This window comes from Canis lupus, chromosome 16, assembly GCF_011100685.1.
Source record: "Canis lupus familiaris isolate Mischka breed German Shepherd chromosome 16, alternate assembly UU_Cfam_GSD_1.0, whole genome shotgun sequence".
NCBI classification, from domain to species: Eukaryota; Metazoa; Chordata; class Mammalia; order Carnivora; family Canidae; genus Canis; species Canis lupus.
In genome coordinates, this window is record NC_049237.1 from 14,405,747 (window position 1) to 14,418,769 (window position 13,023).

Genomic DNA, 13,023 nt, shown 5'->3' on the forward strand with positions numbered 1-13,023 from the left:
TCTTCTATTGACTGATTTTAAGAGAAATTTTTGGGCTCAGTTGATCAAGCATCCAACTTTTTTTTTTCATTTATTTGTTTACTTATTTATTTATTAATAATAAATTTATTTTTTATTGGTGTTCAATTTGCCAACATACAGAATAACACCCAGTGCTCATCCCGTCAAGTGACCCCCTCAGTGCCCGTCACCCATTCACCCCCACCCCCCGCCCTCCTCCCCATCCACCACCCCTAGTTCGTTTCCCAGAGTTAGGAGTCTTTATGTTCTGTTTCCCTTTCTGATATTTCCCACACATTTCTTCTCCCTTCCCTTATATTCCCTTTCACTATTATTTATATTCCCCAAATGAATGAGAACATATAATGTTTGTCCTTCTCCGATTGACTTATTTCACTCAGCATAATACCCTCCAGTTCCATCCGCGTTGAAGCAAATGGTGGGTATTTGCCGTTTTAATGGCTGAGTAATATTCCATTGTATACATAAACCACATCTTCTTTATCCATTCATCTTTCGATGGACACCGAGGCTCCTTCCACAGTTTGGCTATTGTGGACATTGCTGCTAGAAACATCGGGGTGCAGGTGTCCCGGCGTTTCATTGCATCTGTATCTTTGGGGTAAATCCCCAACAGTGCAATTGCTGGGTCGTAGGGCAGGTCTATTTTTAACTCTTTGAGGAACCTCCACAGTTTTCCAGAGTGGCTGCACCAGTTCACATTCCCACCAACAATGTAAGAGGGTTCCCTTTTCTCCGCATCCTCTCCAACATTTGTGGTTTCCTGCCTTGTTAATGTTCCCCATTTTCACTGGTGTGAGGTGGTATCTCATTGTGGTTTTGATTTGTATTTCCCTGATGGCAGGTGATGCAGAGCATTTTCTCATGTGCTTGTTGGCCGTGTCTATGTCTTCCTCTGTGACATTTCTGTTCATGTCTTTTGCCCATTTCATGATTGGATTGTTTGTTTCTTTGGTGTTGAGTTTAGTAAGTTCTTTATAGATCTTGGAAACTAGCCCTTTATCTGATACGTCATTTGTAAATATCTTCTCCCATTCTGTAGGTTGTCTTTTAGTTTTGTTGACTGTATCCTTTGCTGTGCAAAAGCTTCTTGATGAAGTCCCAATAGTTCATTTTTGCTTTTGTTTCTTTTGCCTTCCTGGATGTATCTTGCAAGAAGTTGCTGTGGCCAAGTTCAAGAAGGGTGTTGCCTGTGTTCTCCTCTAGGATTTTGATGGAATCTTGTCTCACATTTAGATCTTTCATCCACTTTGAGTTTATCTTTGTGTATGGTGCAAGAGAGTGGTCTAGTTTCATTCTTCTGCATGTGGCTGTCCAATTTTCCCAGCACCATTTATTGAAGAGACTGTCTTTCTTCCAGTGGATAGTCTTTCCTCCTTTATCGAATATTAGTTGGCCATAAACTTCAGGGTCCACTTCTGGATTCTCTATTCTGTTCCACTGATCTATGTGTCTGTTTTTGTGCCAGTACCACACTGTCTTGATGACCATTCTTCTGCATGGGATGTCCAATGTTCCCAGCACCATTTATTGAAGAGACTGTCTTTCTTCCAGTGGATAGTCTTTCCTCCTTTATCGAATATTAGTTGACCATAAAGTTGAGGGTCCACTTCTGGATTCTCTATTCTGTCCCATTGATCTATGTGTCTGTTTTTGTGCCAGTACCACACTGTCTTGATGACCACAGCTTTGTAGTACAACCTGAAATCTGGCATTGTGATGCCCCCAGATATGGTTTTCTTTTTTAAAATTCCCCTGGCTATTTGGGGTCTTTTCTGATTCCACACAAATCTTAAAATAATTTGTTCTAACTCTCTGAAGAAAGTTCATGGTATTTTGATAGGGATTGCATTAAACGTGTAAATTGCCCTGGGTCACATTGACATTTTCACAATATTAATTCTGCCAATCCATGAGCATGGAATATTTTTCCATCTCTTTGTGTCTTCCTTAATTTCTTTCAGAAGTGTTCTATAGTTTTTAAGGTATAGATCCTTTACCTCTTTGGTTAGGTTTATTCCTAGGTATCTTATGCTTTTGGGTGCAATTGTAAATGGGATTGCCTCCTTAATTTCTCTTTCTTCAGTCTCATTGTTAGTGTATAGAAATGCCACTGATTTCTGGGCATTGATTTTGTATCCTGCCACGCTACCAAATTGCTGTATGAGTTCTAGCAATCTTGGGTTGGAGGCTTTTGGGTTTTCTATGTAGAGTATAACGTCATCAGCAAAGAGGGAGAGTTTGACTTCTTCTTTGCCAATTTGAATGCCTTTAATGTCTTTTTGTTGTCTGATTGCTGAGGATAGGACTTCCAGTACTATGTTGAATAGCAGTGGTGAGAGTGGACATCCCTGTCTTGTTCCTGATCTTAGGGGAAAGGCTCCCAGTGCTTCCCCATTGAGAATGCTATTTGCTGTGGGCTTTTCGTAGATGGCTTTTAAGATGTTGAGGAATGTTCCCTCTATCCCTACACTCTGAAGAGTTTTGATCAGGAATGGAAGCATCCAACTTTTGATTTCAGTTCACATCATGACCTCAGGGTCATGAGATCGAACCCTGTGTCAAACTCTGTACTCAGCATGGAGTCAGCTTGAGCTTCTCCCTCTCCCTCTGCCCTTCCCCCCACCCGTGCTCTCTAAAATAAAAAATAAATTTAAAAAAACTAATTTTAAGAAAAAATAAAATAAAAAATAATTAAAAAAAACTAATTTTAAGAAAACCTTGTAAAATAAGACATATATAATGTATTATTAGGCCTATAACATAGAGAAATATATGTGCAATATATTTGCCAACAAGAATACAAAGGATGTGAGGTGGGTGGAATCAGAGATGTAAAGGGATGCGTGGTAGTGTAGTAATATAATGATGTGTCATTGGATTTGTAATATAATATAATATAATATAACATAATATAATATAATATAATATAATATAATATAATATAATATAATATAATATAAAACAGTAGGCCAAAAGTGAATAGAACCATGTGAGTAATGTTCCTAAAGATTATTGGAATTAAACTAGTATAAATCTGAATGTGACTCTGCCAGTTAAGATGGATAAGTAAACCCTAGAGCAACCACTAAAAAACCTCCTCGGGTCACCTGGGTGGCTCAGTGGTTGAGAATCTGCCTTTGGCTCAGGGTGTGATCCCGGAGCCCCATGATCAAGTCCCAAATCAGGCTCCCTGCATGGAGCCTACTTCTCCTGTCTCTGCCTCTCTCTGTCTATCATGAATAAGTAAATAAAATATTTTTTAAAAAATAGTAAATTGTCAATAGAGTATAAGTCATATATTTAAAAAAATCTAAAAAACTCCAGGTGCATTTCCATAAACAATCTGAAAATGAAACTTTAAAAATCCAGGACGCCTGGGTGGCTCAGCGGTTGAGTGTCTGCCTTTGGCTCAGGGTGTGATCCTGGAGACCCGGGATCGAGTCCCACATCAGGCTCCCTGCATAGAGTCGGCTTCTCCCTCTGGCTGTGTCTCTGCCTCTCTCTGTGTCTCTCATGAATAAATACATAATTTTTTTAAAAAATCTATTTACATAGCATCAAAAAGAATAAAATACCCAGGAATTAGCATAACCGAGAATGTGAAACACTTGTACACTGAAAACTAAAATATATTGCTGAAAACAACTAAAGAGAGGCTTTCTCAGCCTCAGTGCCAGCTTCTTGAAAACCTCCACGCCATAAGAGCCAAGTGGAAGAAGCAGCAAACGCTCAGTCTGAGAAGAAGAAAGAGGTGGCCGAGGTCCAAGGAAACCGTAGCTTGTGCACCCATGGAAGCCACAGGAGCAGAAACAAGGAAAGCCAAGGCCAGGGATGCTGGTACCAATCACTGGGCTGCATGCCTACTTTCTAGAGCTTGCTTCAATGAATCTAGAACATCCATCACCAACTGATTGGAATGACCACCTTTGAGAGACCCACCTTGGTCATACTAAAACAGTCCCTTTTGGTCCTTTGCCCTGGGCCTGTGACTTTCAGGACTAATTCTGTTTTCATTTTGCAGGAATGGGAAAATCCTTCCTACAATTCACGTGGAATCTCAAGGGACCCCAAATAGCCAAAGCAATCTTAAAAAAGAACAAAGCGGGAGGATTCATGCTTTCTGGGTTTCAAAATCTCAGCAAAGTTGCAATAATCAAAACAGTATGAAATGGCATAAAGGCAGACATACAGGCCAGTGAAACAATGAGCCCAGAAATAAACCTTTGCATGTGTGGTCAAACAGTTTTTGATAAGGATGCCAAGACTAGTCAATGAAAAAAGTACAGCCTCTCCAACATATGATGTTGGGAAAACTGGATTTCTACATGCAAAAGCCAGAACCCTTTACCTAAGGTGTTCTGGAACCCTTACCTAAAGCCATATACAAAAATTAATCCAACATGGATTGAAGACCTAAACCTAAGACCTATAAAACTCTGAAAAGAGGGGATCCCTGGGTGGCGCAGCGGTTTGGTGCCTGCCTTTGGCCTGGGGCGTGATCCTGGAGACCCGGGATCGAACCCCACGTCGGGCTCCCGGTGCATGGAGCCTGCTTCTCCCTCTGCCTATGTCTCTGCTTCTCTCTCTCTCTCTCTCTCTCTCTCTCTCTCTCTCTGTGTGTGACTATCATAAATAAATAAAAAATAAAAAAAAAAAAATAAAAAAACTCTGAAAAGAAACCATAGGGGGAAAACTTCATGACATCGGATTTGGCAGCGACTTCTTGGATATGATATCGAAGGCACAGCAGACAAAAGAAAGAACAGAGCATGACTGGACTTCATCAAAATGAAAACTGTGAGCAAAAGGCAACCTATGGGATGGCAGAAAATATCTGCAAATTACATATCTGATAAGGGATTAATATCTGGGATATATAAAGCACTCCTAAAATTAAAACACACACACACACACACACACACAAGACCATTAAAATACGGTCACAGGGGATTCCCGGGTGGCTCAGCGGTTTAGCGTCCGCCTTCGGCCCAGGGCGTGACCCCGGGGTCCCGGGATGAGTCCCACGTCGGGCTCCCTGCATGAAGCCTGCTTCTCCCTCTGCCTGTGTCTCTGCCTCTCTCTGTGTGTCTCATGAATAAATAAATAAAACCTTAAAAAAAATCCTTTATAAAACAAAACAAAGCACACAGTGCATGGTTGCTCTAGTGTGGACGCCCGGAGCGGCCCATGCACAGAGGAAGGGAAGGGTGCACAGGTGCACAGCCTCAGTGAGGGAGGGAAGGGGCCCAGGCTCGGCGGTGGCTGAAGTGGGGCGTCTAATGCCCTATCGGTTTCCCCCGAAGAGCAGCCCCTTGGCGAGCATCCCGGGTCGCGGGAGGGCCTGCCCCGCAGCGCGCACGCACGCGGCGCCGGCTGTCCGCCCACACGCACCCACTGCGAGGAGCCCGCCGCACGTACGCCGCCGCGAGCCCTTCCCTCGATCCACATTGTGGAACAGTTTCGGTTTCACGCGGAACGTGTCCAATCGGGTGGGCCCTTCGCGCAGCACACAGCGCCCCGCACCCCCACCCCCGCCGGGGCCAGGCCTCCCGCGCGCTGCGCACGTCACGCCCCCCGTCGTCGTGGAGACCAAGCCCGGCACCGGAAGCGGCGCGCCGGCAATGACGCGGCTGCGACTGCGAGCGAGCGGGGCAGCGCGGTGCGGACGGTGAGAGAGACCCGAGTGCGGGCCGAGGCGCAGCCCGTCCGCTTCCCTAACACGAACCCTAACCCTAAGCGCTCCTCCGCCGCGCGGGATCGCAGTCCCGGCCCGGCCTCCGCGGGCGGACAGAAGGCACTGGTCTCCGACAGTCGGGCGCGCGGGTCCCGCGTAGGCCGGGAAAGCCGGGGCGCGCGCGGTTGGGAGGCGAGGCGGGAGGCGGGGCGCGGAGGTGGCGATGGGCGGGGTGGGCGGGGCGGACAGCTCGGCGATTGGCAGGCGGTGGCGATGGGCTGGGCGGGGCGCGCGGATTGGCGGGGCGCGGGGGTGGGCGGGGCAGGGCGGGAGGTGGCGATGGGCGGGGCGCGCGGATTGGCGGGGCGCGGGGGTGGGCGGGGCAGGGCGGGAGGTGGCGATGGGCGGGGCGCGCGGATTGGCGGGCGCGGGGGTGGGCGGGGCAGGGCGGGAGGCGGCGATGGGCGGGGCGCGCGGATTGGCGGGAGGCGGCGGGCGGCGGGGCGTCTGAGGTCCCAAGTCCCGGGGCCCGCGTGGTGACGGCGGTGGGCTGGGCGGACGGGGCCGGCGGGGCTCCTAGTTGGGGTTTGGCTGGACCAGCCCAGAGCCGCGCGGCCGTGCCGACGAGGTACACGGAGGAGGGACGGTGAGCGCGCCCTGCACCCGGAGCCCGGGTCCCCGTGCGCGAAGGCAGGCCGTGCACGCACGCTATGTGGTTCGTGGGCGCCACCGCGGCCGTGGAAGGGGAGTGGGAGCCAGCGACGGTGCACCTGCGGGCAGGCTCTCAGCCCTTCCTGGGACTTGGGGTTCGAGTCCCTGAGATGCGGAGCCTTGGAGCAGAGGACAGACGGGTGTCTGTTTTATTTTTATTTAAAATAGGCTTATTATTTCCTGGTAGCTTATGTAAGAGTAAGAAGAGTAGGGCTGTCCTGAGTGTGTGCGAGGGGGCAGGGGCGGAGGGGCAGGGGCGGGGGGCGGGGGGGCAGGGGCGGCCAGCCAGAGATGTGAGGCAGGCAACAGATGCTCCAGGCGAGAGAGGCATCATCTGGCTTTCCTTGTCTCCCTGTTTGGATGAGGCGTCCGAGCTGAAGCCCTGGTGCCCAGCACGGTTAATGTGCTGTCCTGGGCCACGTGTGGTGTGGGCTGCAGTGGGGATGCAGGGGGGAAGCCAGGGGGTGCGCAGGGTTGCAGGGATCCGTCTGTGTTTTCACAGGGATCTGGACACCTCAAGCACGGTCATGTTTTCTGAGCAGGCTGCCCAGAGGGCCCACACACTACTGTCCCCACCATCAGCCAGCAATGCCACCTTTGCCCGCGTGCCTGTATCCACGTACACCAACTCCTCTCAGTCCTTCAGGCTGGGAGAACGCAGCTTCAGCCGGCAGTACGCCCACATTTATGCCACCCGTCTCCTCCAGATGAGGCCCTTCCTGGTGAGCCGGGCCCAGCAGCACTGGGGTAAGTGACGTGTTCCGGGAAGTGCTTCCTCCCCAGCTGCCCAGAGGGCCCTGAGCTTTCCCTAGAAGCCTTGGGAGAGTCAGCCTCTTCGAGCCTTCACTTCTTGTTCGTAACAAATCCTTGTTACGAGGATTAAATGAAGGAATTGGTGGTTTTCAAGGGAGGCTAGGTGAGCTGAGGCTTAGTTCTGGCAGGAACAGTGATCGTGTCATTGCTGTAGGGATGTCCTGTGTGCTGGCGATGTGCTTGTGTGCGCACACGTGGCCAGCCAGTATGTCAGCATGCAGACCAGGAACCGGGCCCTGGGGGCCAAGGTCCACAAACACCTGCGTCCCCCCGGGGGGGCTCCCTGAGTGCTCACTATGTCTTCTGCTGCCCCTCCGGGCCCTCCGTCCTGGTCGGGCACGAATCTCCCCTCCCTTGGGCTCCTCTGTCTTTCCTAACCCAGGGGCCTGGGCAGGGTGACGTCTTCTTTCTCCACCTCCTTCGTCCTCCACCTCTCCTCTCACATGATTCCCCCCGGGGGAACAGGACGCGTGCCTTCACCTTTCTGGGGCCGCGTTCCCCGTCTCACTGTGGATCCAAGTGGCTCTCCGTGCCAAGTTCAGTTCATCTGAAATGTTTATGGGGAGAACCGTGTTACCCCTCCACATCTGTTGGTCCCAGCCTTGGCCTCCCCGGCTCCAGGTCCGGTCGCGACTGTGGGGAGCAGTGGTGCTCAGGCCCATCCCACACCAGCGACAGACTCGACCCTGGTTTATTACAGGCCGTGAAGACAGCCAGACCTCAGGTATGTTAGGGACGTTTTCTCTTATCTCTGCAGAAGGGATGGTGCTGTTCACGTGTTCTCTGCCACGTAATGAGGGTCTCTTTCCTGTGGCTCCCTATGGCCTTCCTCACTTTTCTTGAAGTCCTTGGGGACCTTCCCCAGGCCCGTGTCACTGTTCTGGTGCAGGTTTCTCTTCCAGCCCCACCGCTGCTGACAACTGCCTGGTGACAGGCCCCCGGTCCCCTTTGGCCCTCACAGACAGTCAGGAGCTCACACAGTGGCCCGTGATGAGTGGAGCTTTGGCTGGATGATGGCCAGCGGCCAACTGTAGGCCTGCCAGCCTGGTGTGGGTGCCGGCTTCCCCACATGACCAGGGACTTCAGCCTGTCTGGGACTCGTTTCTCTCTCTCTCTCTCTCTCTCTCTCTCTCTCTCTCTCTCTCTCTCCCCCTGAACACACCAAGCTCTTTCTTCCTATTGATACTCCCTTCCCCTGGCATGCTCTTCCTCCGTCTTCCCTCATGACCTCCAGTGTCATGGGTTTCAAGAGGCCACAATAGCCACCGGGGCTTTCTCATTACCTTCCGCCTTGGCTCCTTTGTGTCTGCAGCACCTGTCACAGTGGCTGATCCCTCGCTGACTGCTGTCGTCTCTCCCTCTTGGGGTTGTAAGCTTGGTGAGGGTGAGGACAGGCTGTGCTGTCCACTCTGATTCTGGTGCCCGGCCCGGTGCCCACATGCTGTCCAGCCAGACAGAGGTCCTGCCCTCCACACAGGGATGCGTGGTTCTCCCCGGTGCTTGAACGGGCACCTTCCATCCCAGCTGTGCAACTTTGGGTGCGTCCCTTAGCCTCTCAGTGCCTCTGTTGCCTCAAGCACACGGTGAGCAGTAAGGCCTACTCTGGCGTGTTGGCAGGCGTGGGTAGGTTCCAGGGACAGGGCTCAGTGCTGCCCCCAGGGGCTGAGTGAGGGCTCAGCAGACAGGCTTTGGGTCTGTTTCTGTGGCATTGGCATATCTTTCTGCTGCTGGCGCCTCCTTATCTTGTTTGGAATGACTAGCCTCCACTTCCCAGGGTGTAGATCTGTGGAATGTTCTTGGTTATTCTGGGCAGAAGGGGCTCATGCTAAGGGCAGCTGGGCTTAGGAAGGGGCCAGTCCTGCTGCTGCATTATCCCTTCTGCTTCAGGCAGACTTTACTCCAGGCCCAGCGTCTTGACGGACAAACCCACCAGCCTTCCTCTTGCCTGCCTGGGGGAGCCCTGCACATCGTGCCTCTCTAAAGCTTTCAGGGGAAGGCTGGACTGAGACTGGGCATGCTTCTAAGAACTCACGATATAACTTAGGGATAAGTGACGTAATACTCTGTATAAGGTCCCTAGTTGGTCTCTGCTATCACAGACAACCCAGCAGCTTGAACCACAGAAATCTATTCTGCGTCCGTTCTGGAGACCGGAGCTCTGAATCCAGGTGCTGGCAGGGCCACTCCCTCCACAGGCTGTCCGGGGGACCTCTTCCTCGGCTCTTCTAGTTTCTGGTGGCTGCCCGCTTTCCTGCATGTCTGCCTATCTTACGAGGACATGGGACACGGGGGCCCAGCCACATCCCTTTGTCCTGGGGTCGAGTCTGTTAGTGTCGGGGGTGTCCTTGCACCTCCAGAGGCTGGGCCGCAGGCTGCAGTGCTGGGTGAGGCTGTTACGGCGCCCCGAGGAGGGCCAGGAGGGCTGCCGGGTCTCTGAGCATGTGTCTGTCACACCCAGGTGATGGAATCCAAATAAAGAAGCTATGTGAGCTGCAGCCTGGGGAGAAATGCTGTGTGGTGGGGACCCTCTTCAAGGCCATGCCACTTCAGCCATCCATCCTCCGGGAGATCAGCGAAGAGGTGAGGCTGGCCAGCTCCTGCAGGGGGCACCAGGAGGGCCACCTGTAGTGGACACAGAGATCAGGGCTGGGCCTCTGCCCCCTGGGGTGTGGGATGCAGTGACATCTCACCTATGTGGTTTGGGAGCCTCCGGCCCCAACACCACCCCCATCTCTGAATTCCAGCACAACCTGCTGCCGCAGCCTCCTCGGAGCAAGTACATCCATCCCGACGACCAGCTGGTCTTGGAAGATGAACTACAGCGCATTAAGCTGGAAGGCAGCATTGACGCGTCAAAGCTGGTCACAGGTGGGGCAGTGGGCTGTGCCTGTGGTGCTACTGCATTCCTGCCTCCCTAGAATGATGGCTGTAGGGGCAGGCAGTGTGTGAGGCTCCAGAAGGGGGTCAGTGGTTCCAGCCTCCACCCAGAGGCAGTAACCCCAGGAAGCAGGTGCTCAGGCCCAAGTCTTCAGTGAGAGTTTTCCCACATGGCAGAAGGAAACTGGCTGGCTTTGCCCCTGAGTGCCTGAAGGAGGGGGTAGCCTCTTGGGCTTCCCTCCTGGAGCCTGACACCGCTGCCCCCTAGGGACAGTGCTGGCTGTGCTTGGCTCTGTGAGAGACAGCGGGAAGTTCCTGGTGGAGGACCATTGCTTTGCAGAGCTTGCTCCTCAGAAGCCCGCACCCACCCTGGACACAGACAGGTGACGAGCAGGCGCTCAGGGGCCTGGCCAGTGGTCCAGGGGAATCACATGTGCTGGGCTCCGTGTCCCCAGCTCACCTGTGACCGTGGCAGAGCCTGCAAGGGGCCGGGCGGCGGGGTCACCTGCTCTCGGCACCCAGGAGGACCCTGACTTCTCCCACAGGTTTGTGCTGCTGGTGTCTGGCCTGGGCCTGGGCGGAGGCGGGGGTGAGAGCCTGCTGGGCACCCAGCTGCTGGTGGACGTGGTGACAGGGCAGCTGGGGGACGAGGGAGAGCAGTGTAGCGCCGCCCATGTGTCCCGGGTCATCCTCGCCGGGAACCTCCTGAGCCACAATACCCAGAGCAGAGATTCCATCAACAAGGTACAGCCCCACCCGTGGGGGCCTTGAGACGGGGCCCACCCATTCAAGCCCCTGCTTCTCCAGGGAGAGTTGGGGTGCAGGGGTCTCGCGTGTCTCTTGGCAGGGGCCCTACAATGATTCAGGCCCTGCTTTCTGAGGGCGGGGGGGCCCGTGGCACAGAACTCTTTCTGTCCCCTAGCTGTGGGGTCTTGCTCTGCTCTCCGCTGCCCAGGCAGAGCTCTGAGTGTCTCTTTGATCTGAACCTCTCTTGGGGCCTGACAGCCTATGGACTTCTATCCCCAGGCCAAGTACTTAACCAAGAAAACCCAGGCAGCCAGCGTGGAGGCGGTCAAAATGTTGGATGAGATCCTCCTGCAACTGAGTGTGAGCGAGCCAGCGGCTGGCCAGTGATGAGATTGGAGCCTCTGAGGCTGGGGTCGGGCACCGGAAGGCGGGCTGGGGGAGCAGAAGGGGTGATCCCCAGGGGCTGTGTATGGAGGGCGCTGGGCCCTGCAAGCTCCCCTGCCCCTGTGCCCCCAGGCATCGGTACCCGTGGACGTGATGCCAGGCGAATTTGACCCAACCAACTACACACTCCCTCAGCAGCCCCTGCACCCCTGCATGTTCCCACTGGCCACTGCCTATTCCACCCTCCAGCTGGTCACCAATCCCTACCAAGCCACCATCGATGGAGTCAGGTAGCCACCTGCAGCCACACCCCAGTCTGACCCCTGGCACTGTGCCTCCGTGGCACTGGGAGGGAGGCTTTGAATCAGGCTGCAGAGGGCCCAGTGGATCTGGACTCTTTCTCTAAGTCAGCTTGGGACACCAGCCGTGAGAGTGCTGGGTGAGCTCTGGGCTGGCTCCTGGGGGGCAGGGGTGGCAGCCCCCAGAGTAGGGACCAGCTGAGCCTTGCCTTGCAGATTCCTAGGGACATCGGGACAAAACGTGAGTGACATTTTCCGGTACAGTAGCATGGAGGATCACTTGGAGATCCTGGAGTGGACCCTGCGCATCCGTCACATCAGCCCCACAGCCCCTGATACGCTAGGTACTGGGACTCAGCCACGTGGGGTGGGGCCAGAGGGCCAAGGGAGTCCTGATCCGGGGCCTTGACACCCAGAGGGTTTGCAGCATGGATTGCACTCACCAGTCCTGCCGTGACCTAAGGGATAGTCCAAAAGCTTGACACCAGATCTGGAAGCTTCTCTGGAATCAGCTCTGTGTGTCGCCATGGCCCTGTGTAGGGCAGAAGGCTGTGGGGAGCACATTAGGAGCACAGTGCCACAGACCCGCCTAGCAGGGCACCCTCAGCACATGCTAACCTGACTCCGGGGCCCTGGGGCAGTGTCTGGAGGCATTTTTGTTGTCCAGAAGGGCAGGGCTGCTACAGCATAGCCTGAGCGAGTATGAACAGGCAGGAGTGGGTCCACACCCTGTGTGCACAGCTGCACCCTGACCCTGCGCCGCGAAGGGCTAGGCCCCAGCCACTGCGGGTTTTCTCTAGGTTGCTACCCCTTCTATAAGAACGACCCGTTCATCTTTCCGGACTGCCCTCACGTCTACTTTTGTGGGAACACCCCCCAGTTTGGCTCTAAAATTTTCCGAGGTGAGTCTTCTGGGGACCCCAGGCCTGGGGGGACTATCACAAGGGACTCTTTCCTGGGGACAGGGCTCACAGAGAAGGCCTCACTGGAGTCCCCAGGCCCCCTGGGGTTGGTGGCCTGAGCAAGGGCTGACCGGTCCACACCTGCTTGGTCAGCTGGACTTTAGCCTTTAACCTTTATGCTTTCTTGGCCCTTGCGTCCGGTCCAAAGGAGCTGGTATGGCCAGCACTCGCATAGTGCTGATGGGGAACTCCTGTTTGCTTCTGGTGACTCCCCTTGAGACGAGGCACACCCAGAACCTGAGGTGGGGGACCTATGTGGCTTCTTTGCAGGCCCAGAGGACCAGAGGGTGCTGTTGGTGGCTGTCCCAGACTTCAGCACCACACAGACTGCCTGCCTTGTGAATCTGCGCAGCTTGGCCTGCCAGCCCATCAGTTTCTCAGGCTTTGGGGCAGAGGACGAGGACCTGGGGGGCTTGGGTCTGAGCCCCTGACTCACTGAGACCCGTGCAACGTTGACACTGAGGTGGCATTTGCTTTATAACAAAAGCCTGAAGAAAAAAAAAAAAAAAAAAAAAGCCTGATTGGAGCCCCT

General features: G+C 53.8%; 1 protein-coding gene across 5 annotated transcripts; it reads left to right on the plus strand.

Moving 5' to 3' along the window:
* Positions 1–5,574: 5,574 nt before the first annotated feature.
* POLD2 (DNA polymerase delta 2, accessory subunit) lies at positions 5,575–13,006 on the plus strand. 5 transcript variants are annotated; one of them, XM_038559576.1, is made up of 11 exons: positions 5,575–5,692; positions 6,912–7,156; positions 9,681–9,802; positions 9,967–10,090; positions 10,368–10,482; positions 10,645–10,843; positions 11,126–11,206; positions 11,363–11,520; positions 11,746–11,873; positions 12,330–12,431; positions 12,762–13,006. In XM_038559576.1, the coding sequence occupies exons 1-11, from the start codon at positions 5,646–5,648 to the stop codon at positions 12,920–12,922; spliced, it is 1,482 nt and encodes a 493-aa protein (XP_038415504.1). In that variant the 5' UTR covers positions 5,575–5,645; the 3' UTR covers positions 12,923–13,006. The 5 variants fall into 5 exon arrangements, with proteins under 5 accessions (XP_038415504.1, XP_038415505.1, XP_038415506.1 ...); XM_038559577.1 differs by lacking the exon at positions 5,575–5,692 and adding an exon at positions 5,699–5,854; XM_038559578.1 differs by lacking the exon at positions 5,575–5,692 and adding an exon at positions 6,202–6,344.
* Positions 13,007–13,023: the final 17 nt, after the last annotated feature.

Excerpts from the sequence above, each read along its gene's own strand:
- POLD2 (XM_038559576.1), top strand. The coding sequence starts at position 5,646 with ATGACGCGGCTGCGACTGCGAGCGAGCGGGGCAGCGCGGTGCGGACG. Across the intron at positions 10,483-10,644 it reads CCCACCCTGGACACAGACAG|GTTTGTGCTGCTGGTGTCTG; the intron begins GTGACGAGCAGG and ends CTTCTCCCACAG. Across the intron at positions 12,432-12,761 it reads TGGCTCTAAAATTTTCCGAG|GCCCAGAGGACCAGAGGGTG; the intron begins GTGAGTCTTCTG and ends GCTTCTTTGCAG.